The 12,451-nt window shown below is 37.5% G+C and overlaps 1 protein-coding gene across 4 annotated transcripts in view; it reads left to right on the top strand.

Moving 5' to 3' along the window:
- igsf9bb (immunoglobulin superfamily, member 9Bb) overlaps positions 1-12,451 on the top strand; it is an 84,981-nt gene that overhangs the window by 55,425 nt on the left and 17,105 nt on the right. For 3 of the 4 annotated variants that reach the window (XM_056731708.1, XM_056731706.1, XM_056731709.1), the window contains exons 9-17: positions 143-283; positions 1,173-1,289; positions 1,449-1,599; positions 1,848-1,971; positions 6,304-6,479; positions 6,634-6,860; positions 7,582-7,666; positions 8,832-8,993; positions 9,169-9,214. In XM_056731708.1, coding sequence (XP_056587686.1) covers positions 143-283; positions 1,173-1,289; positions 1,449-1,599; positions 1,848-1,971; positions 6,304-6,479; positions 6,634-6,860; positions 7,582-7,666; positions 8,832-8,993; positions 9,169-9,214 — 1,229 coding nt within the window. The remainder of the gene's footprint in view (positions 1-142; positions 284-1,172; positions 1,290-1,448; positions 1,600-1,847; positions 1,972-6,303; positions 6,480-6,633; positions 6,861-7,581; positions 7,667-8,831; positions 8,994-9,168; positions 9,215-12,451) is intronic. The other variant, XM_056731707.1, reaches the window with a different exon arrangement.

Below are 12,451 nucleotides of genomic sequence, written 5' to 3'. Positions count from 1 at the left end.
TTTTAATGTTTTATAAATATGTGTGTTCTCTAGGGATAGAGCACATGACCTTTATATTACTAATGCAATTCTCTACCAACTGAACAACAGGAACACCACAGTATGGCCTGGTTGAAATGTAATTGAAGTATTTGTGTTGCAGTATCCTGGTTGGAGCCAAATGGAAGATGGGAGCATTCGAGTGTCAGAGGTGACAGAGGACTCTCTCGGCACCTACACCTGTGTGCCTTACAATACCCTCGGTACCATGGGACAGTCCCCTCCCGCCCCTCTGGTGCTAAAGGTAAACAGAACTATACATTCGAAAAAGTTCAATACAAACTATTTGGTTTGTCACTGCATCATAGATGTTTATAGTTTGCTAAAAAATTGCATTTCTGCTTACAGTGTTATTTTACAGCGAAAAATAAAAAATCTTTCATCATTTATTCACCCTCGTGTCATTACAAACCTGTGTGACTTACTTTTATCTGCAGAACAAACAAGATGATATTTTTATTAGTACAGTGGTAACCAAACAACATTAGACCCCATTGACTTTCATTGTATGGACAGAAAACGAGACATTTCTCAATATAGTCTTTTGTGAAGATAAAGCTATATACCATTTTTAATGACATGAAGGTGACTATAAATGATGAATTAGTTTTATTTTGGGGTGAATGCAGTTTCTATGGATTTTAGTGATCTTATAAAAGTAATAAAATGCTCCACAAGAACAAGTAGAATGTTATATGTTTGAATTGTATGCAAAATTACAATTATACATCAATTACTTGCTTCCATTTGTTGTGGTGGATAAACGGTTTCATCGGACACACACGCCTGGCCCGAAGTTAAACTCTGTGTTATAGTCTGTGTTTGGTTGTAATAAAACAATTTATTTTATATAAATATTTTTGTATATTAATTGTATTAAATTAAAACTACTCAAAAGTTATTGATTCTTTGTGGAGGTCTACCGGAAATTAAGTTTGGGCCAAATATCGTTTCTTTATGTTGTTGCCGCTGAAACCTTGAAAGTTCATGCTTCACTCAAGTTGTATATTGTATATATCACATATACCGTATTATCTGACAATGAGCTTTACAATTTTACACATGAAAGAACTACTAAAACACAATGGCAGATCTTCAATACACACATTGTATGTATGCATAACATTGGATAGGACCCACCTAAATTTATGGTGGTTCCTGGAGGGGAGTACAGGCAGGAGGCTGGACGAGAGCTGGTCATCCCCTGTGAGGCAGAAGGAGACCCATTCCCCAACATTACATGGAGAAAGGTGAGACACGCTATGTAGACTTCTAAAACCATCTCAAAATAGTTTGAGTAACAAGCTGAAATTGAAGTGGATATTCATAAGTGTGAGTTAAGGCTGAAATTGGATGAACTATGAGTTTGATGTCATTGTCACCTCAACCCTGTTATTTTATTGGTGAAGGTAGGGAAGCCAAGCAGAGGGAAGCACAACGTCCTATCGAGAGGCAGCTTACAGTTCAAATCCCTCAGCAAGGAGGACCATGGGGAGTGGGAGTGTGTAGCCTCCAACGTCGCCACGAGCATCACTGCCAGCACGCATCTCCTAGTAATCGGTATTGATGTGATGTGTTGTGATGTGAGGGGTTGATGTGTTTTTTATTTTGCTGGATCACAGTGGTCTTGAACTTCATCTGTCAGCATAGATGCAGCATCTTGCAAAAACACAATTTTCTTATTCAATCTTTGTCTGCGAATGTGTTTATAAAAACAAATGAATCTCTGAATGTTCTGTTCACAACACTTTAAAATATTGCCGCCAGCCCATTGTAGATGTGTGATACAAACTTCCTTACCCCTATAGGCACAAGCCCACACGCCCCCACCAATGTCCGTGTTACGGCCTCGGCGACCTCGGCCAACGTCTCGTGGGTTCCCGGTTACGACGGTGGCTTTGAGCAGACATTCTCAGTCTGGTACGGCCATGTGTGAGTCATCCCAGCATGCTTTGCTTCTGCTTCTATTCCTTTTCTCAACCTGAGCTCTGCTGCTGCTGTAGGGCTGCTATATCTGGGGTCAGGGGTGGGTCTGGTCTGGTCTGGCAAAATCATCCCCCCTAGCAATGAGATGACCTGCAAGGCCCAGCCAATCTGTGACCTGAGTCAGACACTTTTTCAGTAGTATGGCAAATAAAACATTAAATGGATAGTTGTGGATGGAATATCATTGTCTGGATTCGTAAAATACTAATAATAGTTTTTAGCTGAATCTGATATATCTTTTGAATGACTTTATCCTGCAGGGATGTTTTGAATAAAGATGATTATTCCATAACTAGTCTAAATTCAATGTTTTGCATCAAGTTCTTCTCAAAGCAGTGAGCTTGCAAGCTGGCCATCTTAAGTTAAGTTTGCTCATAACAATAAAATTGAAATGGAATGATCAGGTGGTTAAATCCCTCTGTGGAGTCATTATGAAGCGTGCTGCATATAAAGTACCTCATTAAGATGAGAAGACAATTTTGGTGTCGGTCGTAATTGGACTGCTTTTTAAACACAGCACACAAGAAAACAATAACATAATGTGATTTAGAAGGAACACTGTGCGCTTGAGCCTTGTGGGCCATCCTTATAGATTCTTTAGAGTTGGTAAATTATATCCTATCACATGTATATTTAAATGAATGTCATAATAGAGAATAAAATCATAACATGTTTCTACACAAGGACTTTTATGACTTTATGGATTTTATTACAAGATCAATTGGGTGGGGTTTCCAGGATGTGGATGAACTTAAACAGGACTAGGCCTTATTTAAATTAGGATATTTAAGTTGTTTTAAAAACATACCTTACAAAAACATTACTGGTGTGCATCTCGAGACAAAACAATGGCAATGATATTTTTTTAAAGATATGTCAGTGTAAATTGTTGTCGATCAAGTTAGTCTGGGACTAGTTTTAAACCCTGTCCAGGAAACCGCCCCCAAGATTTAAAGTAAACTTTCCCTTTAAGGGAAACACTGTAAAAAAATTCTCCAACTCAATGTTTTCTATTTTTTAGTTGGTTAATAGAGTGATACATTTTTGAAACCTCTGCTGAGCCAATTGTAACATTTAGATGTTACCAATCAAATTTATTTGGAATCTGAATTGTTTTTTTTTTACAGTGAATGTGAGTATCTTTTATCTTACATCCTGTAATTAATCATCAAATCTTTTTGGCTTTATCAAGTCCATTTTTAATGTCCCTCTGGTGAGACACTACTTTTTAATTGTACTTAATTACATATAGTCAATATATGTCAAAAAGCTGCATTCATAATCATAATAAAAGCAATTTGCAAAATGCTGTTCAGTAAGGTTTTATGAAGAACCGCAGGACACGACAACTGCACATTAAAGTGCAAATTATTGCATAATAGACCCCTGCTTTTTTCTGGCCTAGCTTATTGAAATCATGTGAAAATGTTTGGCATGTGTTGAATCGTTCAGTTGTTTTTGCAGATTTTGCAGCTCTGAGAATAAAAACCTAGAAAACCAAGGAAAAAACAAAATGCAAAAGTAATAGGAATTACGTGACAAGATACTCCATCCCATCAGTAAAGCAGGGGCTTCTCCTGTCCACATACTAATACAAGTGACACTTTAGACATATGAAAACTGTTTATTAATTTAAAGACTTTGTCTTGTGCCTCCCTCAGTGATAAACACTTTTTGGTATTCAAACCGTACACAGCATTCGCAATTTCAAGTAAGTATTCACTGCATTAATAAGTTTGCATTAAGGGAGGACAACATCCACAGTTTAAAAGGTCAAAGGGCGCTCCAGAGGTTCTTTATGAATGACTTGATCCATAACAGCGAAATGCTGCTTCTGTCTAAATTAGCAGCACATCGACTGTATCTCATTTGCATCTCTTTCATCCCATGCCGGTCCTTCTGCATATCTGTGACCCCGCTGCCTTTCCAGCGCTGTATTGTGCGATATTCACCCGGAATATCAACATTCTATAGCTCTCTGTGCTCCTGCTTCTATAGAATGACACATGCTGTGCAATAACCTCTATTTGATGTTTGTTTCAGTGAGTGTTAGTAAGAATATCTCAACTGTTTTCTTCAAAGCTCATTTAAATTGGACGAGAAGCTCATTGCTAGCAAAACCAACAATGATTTGGGTTTAGAAGTTAGAATTAAAGCTTTTTTCTGCAACGTCACACCAGGTAACAGATGGTACCAGAGTTTTGTGGAGATGTAGCGTGAATAGGTTTAGGACTCCCGGGAGACACATTTGAGGCATTTTCGATCTATATATAGCCGTGAAATGTAGTTTGAGAGTTGAGAGACACGTAGCTGTGATGTGGGGAAAAAAGAGAAGGATTGTGTAGAGATGATACAGGATGGGAGGGAGAAGCAAAGGTTAGAAGGTTGTATCTTTACATTGCTTTAAGGCTATTTTCACTCCGCAAACTTAAGTGCCCAATACCAATTCAATTTTTTACTTAAAAACGTTAAAGTTTTGTCTTTGACACTGTTAAATTGACATCTTCTTTTGTGTAAAATGCAGAACACAAAAAGAAAATATTTTGAAGAACATTGGTAATCAAACAACAGTGGGGCCCAATTGATTTCTATTGTATGGAAACAAAACCACCGATACATTTCTCAAAATATCCTTTTTCTGTTCCAAAGTAACATGCAGGTTTTAAATGACATGGGGGTGAATAAATGATGACAGAATCTTTATTTTTGGGTGAACTATCCCTTTAATTTGGTCAGTCAATGCTTTACGTTATTTCTTCTCGTTCTTATCTGCCTTCTTAATGTCAATAAATTCAACCATGTAAGCATGCCTAATATCATATTGCATTGACACAAAAATTCAAATTTTCCACAGACTCCGTGAGAGTATCAACACAGTAGGCGGTGCGTCCAGGCTACATTCCATCACAGCCTATATTGAGCCCTATTCCGAGTCCTTAACTAATGCTGCATCCCACACAGAACACACACATGAGTATCACTTATGAACATCATGGTTCTAAATACGGCCAGATGCCCCCTGGAGGGTAAAAAAGTGAATCCTCTCGCCTTAAGGCTACAACTTCTTCAGCGTTCAGCTCTAACTTCTCCCCCGGCCTGATGTGTCCACCACAGGTGGCCGGATGTCCAAAAGCCTTTTCCAAGAGCTGACTAAAGCTGTCATTTAAAGCGTCGGGCGGTGTGACTCATGCCTTAAAGGTTGCGTTTGAATGGCCTTTAAAGGTGACCCATGTGAGATTAAACAACAGCTCTCGTCATCGTCATTGACGTAGATACAGTACGTGCCGTGTTCCTGCTACTTCCTGTGCATTGTAGGAGAGGTGCTGGACGACTGCTGAGTTTATGTTAATTACACATATCTCCATAGCCTGTGAACCCTCATCTTGTATAGACAGGAAGAAAGTTGTCAATTTTATCTATAACGGAATAGTGTGATTTACACATTGAAGTGGATGTTTAGTGAATTGGGTCATAGTTTATATCATAGGGTTTGACCTCTAAAGGTTCTGGACGATAGTTACATTAAAGTGAGTTCATTTACTCAACCTCTTGTCATTTCAAACCGGTATGGTTTTCTTTCTGCAGAACACAACAGAATATATTTTGAAGAATGTTGGTAACTGAACCAGAGTGGTACCCATTGACTTGCATTGGTTTTTTGTCTATACGATAGAAGTGATTGGAGACTGCAGTTGTTCGGTTACCATCATTCTTCAAAATATCTTCAGTTGTGTTCTGCAGAAGAAGGAAAGTCATACAGGTTTGAAATGACCCGAGAGTAAACAATGAGCAAATTTTAATTTTTGGGTGAATTGTCCATTTAAGAAATAACTTGATAAAGGTTTCAGATGATGCTGGAACGATGCGTTAAGAGGTATGCAGTGATTATAATTCTAGCCTTGTGATTGGTTGCATTATTCAAACTTTATTTAGGACTCGGGATTTACTTTACAAGAGCACTCATGATGCTTTTCAAGCCGTAGGTTATTTCTTAAAGAGAGAGGCTCAGCTTCACAGAGAGATAGAAGGGCTGTGTCGTATGAGGCACACCGTATATGATAAGATATTTCGGTAGGGATTGGCAGTCAAAAAACAGTTGCATTCTTCACAACAGTTCTATATTATTGGATATCACCAAATGCTCACTCTGAGCCAAACAAGCTTTCTTCAGCTAGCTGCAGGCAGCGCTCGCATCAACATCGCGAGTGACACCGTAATCATTATCTAAATGCTCGCGTGGCGGTGCTCAGCTCTTTTCTTTGTGCATGTGACCCGCAGGGTTAAGAGGGAACAGTTAGGACCGCATGACTGGCTGTCCACGACTGTGCCCAGCGGGCAGCCCTGGCTCACAGTGCAAGGCCTGGAGCCCGAGACGGCCTACCAATTCAGCGTCCTGGCCCAGAACAAGCTGGGGACGGGACCCTTCAGCGAGGTCGTCACTGTGAACACACTAGGTTGGCAACCAATCACATCTTTTATACAATACGTTTAACAGTAGAGTGTCCTTGGGTGATATCATCTATGTGTGAACATGACCTCAGCACTGATGCAAGTGCCTCTGAGAGACTGGATGACTTTTATTATGGTGCTCTGTTTTATTTCCTGCAGTATTTCCTATAAGTACTCCAGAACCACTGGTGCTGCTTACCCCACCACGGTGCCTCACAGCCAACCGGACACAGCAGGGAGTCCTACTCACATGGATCCCTCCAGCCAATCACACGTCCCCAATTGATCATTACATCATGGAGTTCCGCCTAGGGGAGAGGTGGGATGTTCTTGATGATGCAATCCCTGCTGGAGAGACAGAGCTTTTGGCTAGAGACCTGGTTCAGGTAAGCCTGTGGCTAAAAAAGAGGCATGAAGTGTAGAGTTCATGCAGAGGAAAACAGTGCAGTCAGTTGTTTAATGTGTATTTTATTTATGTTTTAAGTATTTTTCGTAAATATATTATCTTCTTCGGCATGCAAGCAACTTCTTTGTCCTGTTGCAATTTTAAACCCTCGCCACTAGTTGCCGCTAAATTATAAACATTGGACCTTTAAGCATAATTCTAATGAAATTAAGGTTTTGTAGATTTGTTTAGTCAAAGTAAATTAATTTTGTTTTGGAAGGTCACCTGGTAAACAACACAAACAGTTTTTTTTGCCGTGTATGTAGCATTTACAGCTTAGATAAATTGTGGCATTATTTGTCAATTATATTTTCATTATATTTGCTGAATTGTAAATTTCAAGGAAAATGGCAATCGAGTGGAAAATTTCCCTCAAGGTTTTCTTGAGCAATGAGAGGTTGTGCAGATTTGTTTTGTTTTGACGTGTGTGACTAAGCTGGAGGATATATTTTTTACAAAATGCTTTCGATCTTGTTTGCAAATACAATCCGTTGATTTGTTACTCCTTAAGGGAGGCCCCATAATACAATCTGTATAATAGGACATCTGTTTTCTCAAGAATGCAAATTTTACTTGCTTTATTTTTGATTTTTGTATTGACTCCAGGTCATTTACGTACATAAAGGAAATGTGCTTTACATTTATATTACGTTATTTTACAGGAGGCCTGGTATGAGTTCAAAGTCATGGCAGTTATGAATGACCTCATCAGCGAGGCCAGTAATGTAGTTGGAGTCTCCAGCACAGGTCTGTGGTCCCACTGAATGTGTTGCTGTTCTGTCACATGTTCTCTTCAATGTGTTGGTTAGATCGCTTGACTCTGGATTAGTGATAGTTTGAAAGGACTCTGCTGCCATCTGCTGATTTTAAAGTGATAGTTCACCCAGAACTTTTTCATTTACTCAAAACCTGTATGATTTTCTTTCTTCTGCATAACGCAGAGATATCATTTGAAGAAGGTTGTTAAGCGAAACCCATTTACTTGCATTCGTTTTATATCCATACAATAGAAGTGAAGGGGTGCCTCTGCTGTTCGGTTACTAACTTTCACAGAATTGAGAGAATTTTTATTTTGGGGTAAAATATCACTTTATTGTGAACATCACCTGTTTTTTTACAAAAGGAATAAACATTCATTGTTTGGGAAATCAAAAGATGAATTTTACAGCAGAGATTGTGTTCTGTTCTGTCTTATGTTAAGTCTGAAAATTGCCACTCTACTGTACAAGACCTTTATCTCTTTATTTTGTTTCATTAAATATTTTGTATTGTAAAGGAAATCATTCACTGTTAGATAAAGATTAAAGATTCAAGAATGAATACTAACAAAACGCCACGAGCAGTGTGCAACATATACTAACAGTAGCACTATACGTAAATGCAAAGATTGACTGGTTTCAAAAGGTTTCCTCAACACTGTTCCTGTTGATCAGGTAAACACAGTAAAAGGGTCAGAAAAAAATCGGTCATAGTTGATTCACCCTCATGTCATTTTTGTATGTGACTCTTTCATCTGTGGAACACAAAATAAGATATTTGAGAAATGTTTCAGTGGGTTTGTGTTCATACAATGGAGGTCGAAAGAGAATCATACGGTTGCAATGACATGCGGGTTGAGACTGTTCTCTTACCACTCTCTATTGACTGACAAACAGTCCTACAATTTGCCAAATCACCCAAATAAACAGTTTATACTCTGCGGTCAACATTCAGTCAAAATAAACATCATTTCTCAAAGCATCCCACTCTTACTTTGGGATTTTTGTTAATCTCAGTTTGAATATCTTTGTGAACCAAGATTGGCTTTTTTTGGAAATGACTCATTCAGAATCAGCCTTATAGTTCTGTGTTTTGCTGAACAAGAGATTGTGGATGCGAGCATGCTGATTGAATGCCTGTTTGTGTCTGTCAGACTATTTTCCCCCTCCTGAGGTGCCAGAAGAGGGGCTGGCGCGGCCAGTGGTGGCAGGCATTGTAGCCACCATCTGTTTCCTAGCAGCAGCAATCCTCTTTAGCACACTAGCGGGCTGCTTCGTCAACAAACAGAGACGACGCAAACTGAAGAGGAGACGAGGTCAGCACAGTCCACACTATCCTCCAGTATCTCAATACACTTTCTTTATATAGGGATCAAGAACTGGGTCTGTTTGAATGACATTAATCATTGAGTATGAAATGAGAATTAAATGCATATGCTGCATTTCCTGTAATCACATTTATTCTTTCTTTGTGTTTTTATTTTTTGACAGATCCCCCTCTGTCTATAACACATTGTAGAAAAAGCGTGGAGACTCCGTAAGTAAATCTCGTTCTTCTCATTTAGATGCAGGGTGTGGTAGGGCTGTGCAAATATTTGTAGTCGATATTTAGTTCGATTTTGGCTTCCAACAATTATAAAAATAATAATGAAGGTAAAACAATTATTGTGACACTTTTCATATTGCAAGTATTGTTATTAAGTTGAATCCGGGTATAAATTGACAATTATCGTGGATATCATTTTTGTTATAATCGAGCAGCCCTAGATTGTGGCTTGCTACATAAATGTAGACATCTGACAGACCTTTTTTGAAAAGGCACAGTAAAGTGATAGGACAGGATTTTATGGATGTAAAGTGATTGTGAAGTGGACGAACAAAGGCAAACAATTTATTGAAGCCTTCAAAATGATTGATGGTCATGTGTACAAGTATTGTGTACAAAAACTTTCTTGAATGCTTCTCCGGATTATACAGGACATAAACAACATTTTTGGTTACAAAGAATGAACATTGGACAGAAATATAGAAGAAAATACAAAAACTTAATAATAGCTAGACAATCAAGGGGCAGCAAAAAAGTTACACTCTTCGAAATAAATGTAATGTCATAGAAGAACCATTTTGGGCTGCAGGTTCCATACGAAACCTTTAACATCCACTGATATTTTCTGTTTCACAAAAATCTTTGCAGTATACTTATCTAGATACACAGTGGGTCCCCTTACATGGAACTCTCCGTGTTGTTTTTACAGAAGCCCTAAACGGGCAAACTGCTCTACAAAGCACGTTTCATAAATATATTATCTCCTTCGGCAAAGAAGAGAAAACGATAACATTGTAGTCTTTGAAAGGAAGGGGGAGCTGTGGAGTGAGCCGTTGGTTGAAATTCACAACCTAACCACTGGATGCCGCCTAAATCTCCATTTGCTTCTTTAACTGAAGTGTTCTTCTGCTGAACCAAAAGAGGTTCCTCTATGGTATCCCTGTAAAGAACATGTTTTAGCACTTTTATCTTTAAAAGTGTACAAGTTTTAAAAGTGAAAGAGAGAGTAGAGATTATTGATGTTTGTTTCGTGTGGAACATAATACTTATACTTGGATGTTAGCAACATATATGCATCACTCTGAAATGATGTACAATATAATATTTATCTTATAGATTTACCTTAATTTGCACTTTCTAGTGCATTATTTTATTTGTTTTTAAATTATTTGAGTCTTAGGGAAGTATAAAAACGTTGGGTCTTATTCACTAATTAAAAGTACAATATTCTCCCACAAACTCTGATCCTGCCTGTGTAAACCCAGATAAAGGAAGTAAGTTTTGGTGATTTACTCTTAAATAAAAATGTTATATAAGGAACATTCCGAGCAAATCTAATATCTTTAATACCTTTATTTCTTTTATATTGACTAAGTAAAGACATGAAAAAAGATTGAAATCATAATGAAATAAATGGTGGAATTCAAAATGTGTTGCTTATTATCTCTAAATTACATTTATTCAACTTAAGACTGGTTTTGAGAGACAGGGTCCCAAATTTCCCAATTTTCTTTATCATTTTTCTTTATCGTTTTGTCTATTAATGCTGATGTATTGTTCTGAATGACGGAGAATGCTGAATTTAGCGTAATATGCACATGTCTTTTCCATCTAAGGTCTATCCCACCTGTACAGCCTTTCATCTGTGCAAATGTATATCTGAAGAGTCACTGTCATCCAAAAACATGCAAAGCAAAACCATCGAGTAAAGATAGGAGGACAGAAAATGAGATTTCATCCACTGCTGGGTGGATACACAAAAAGCTGATCTGATTGAAAACGGTCTTCATAGCAGTTGTTCTCCGCGCAGAATAGCATTGACACTGTGAGAGGGGTTGCAAAGTGACCCTTTGATGTGCTACTTGTGGGTTCCCATGGCAACAGACAGCCAATAAAAAGAGAGCAATGGTTTGCTTGTATAGTCACTGTAGACAGATTGTATACGGACTGGTTTATAAGTGAAATGCATAAGGAAATAAGGACAGATTATTTAATGAGGTGGCATGATAAAAAACATACTTTTTAAAAACAGAATGTAGAGTAATAGGCTGCTGCACAGCTCTCAAATTCAGAAGGTGGTTCATACATAGGCAATAGGGTGTCTCATCTGGATAAATCATTTATTTTCTTCCGTAGGGATGGAAATCAGTCTGGAGCTGGCAAGAATATATATTAAAACCTGGGTCATGATGTGAGAGTATAGATGATAAAAAACTTTGATCTTTTAAGTACTACTTTGAGATTCAGTGCACAATTATATTCATATATAAATTTTGATGTCAGTTAGAAATATTAGTGTAGGCATTGACCCAATGACTTCAGACAGACTTTAGACATGAGAATGTCAATACAATTTCGGAAAAGGTAAAATATTTTAAAATAGTGATGAGTTATCCAGTCATTGTTGAACTTAACTATTAATACTGTGAATACTTATCTAGTATTGTGCAACAGTAATGCTATCTTTGTCCATAAGCAATATCTTCTGGCCCTTTACAATCATAAATAGACATGTTGTGCTGTCTCCACTTTTAAGATGGCCTGTGTCCACGCTTGAACATCTAGTTTTTATCTACAATTTAGTTTTCATCGAGTGTTTAGTTGTCTTTTTTGTAAGGGTCTTTGACTTTAGTGCCCTTAAAAGTGATCATCAGAACTTTTCAGTCTTGTCTACTATTCAATAGTTGCGCAGTTTTCACTATTCATGATATAATATGTAAAGTGTGATACTGTACTCTTCGTATTGCAGATTATGTTTTAAAATATTCGGTAACTCGGTTTCTTTATTTTTACAGTAATAGCTGGGGGAAAAAATTAAGAGACCACTCCAGTTTAGCATTTTATCAGCATCTCTGCATCTATTGTGGCTTTTCCAGTCCAGTGAATTAAAAAAAATCAAACCCCAGGAGTGTCATCCAACAGTTATGTAAAAGACTAAGGGAACGCAAAAATGCATGAAAAATGTGAAAAAAACCAGGCTTATTTCATCATTTATTATATATATATTTTTGAACTGATCCTAAAATAAAATGTAAACATTTCAATTGATTGTTTTAAACATGAAAGGAACCTTTTTTGCATCTTTTTAATTAATTTTGACCAGTTCGTCCCATTTCAATTTTCTGCAAATAAATGCAAATAAAAAACATTTTTATTTGAAATTCCGGATAAATGTGGCCAATAGTTCATGTAATGACACAAAAATGATAATTTAACTTAAGTAAGGAC

The sequence above is a fragment of the Triplophysa dalaica genome, chromosome 19 (genome assembly GCF_015846415.1).
Source record: "Triplophysa dalaica isolate WHDGS20190420 chromosome 19, ASM1584641v1, whole genome shotgun sequence".
NCBI classification, from domain to species: Eukaryota; Metazoa; Chordata; class Actinopteri; order Cypriniformes; family Nemacheilidae; genus Triplophysa; species Triplophysa dalaica.
Note: the sequence above shows the minus strand (reverse complement) of the source record. Positions and strands in the feature narration are given on the sequence as shown.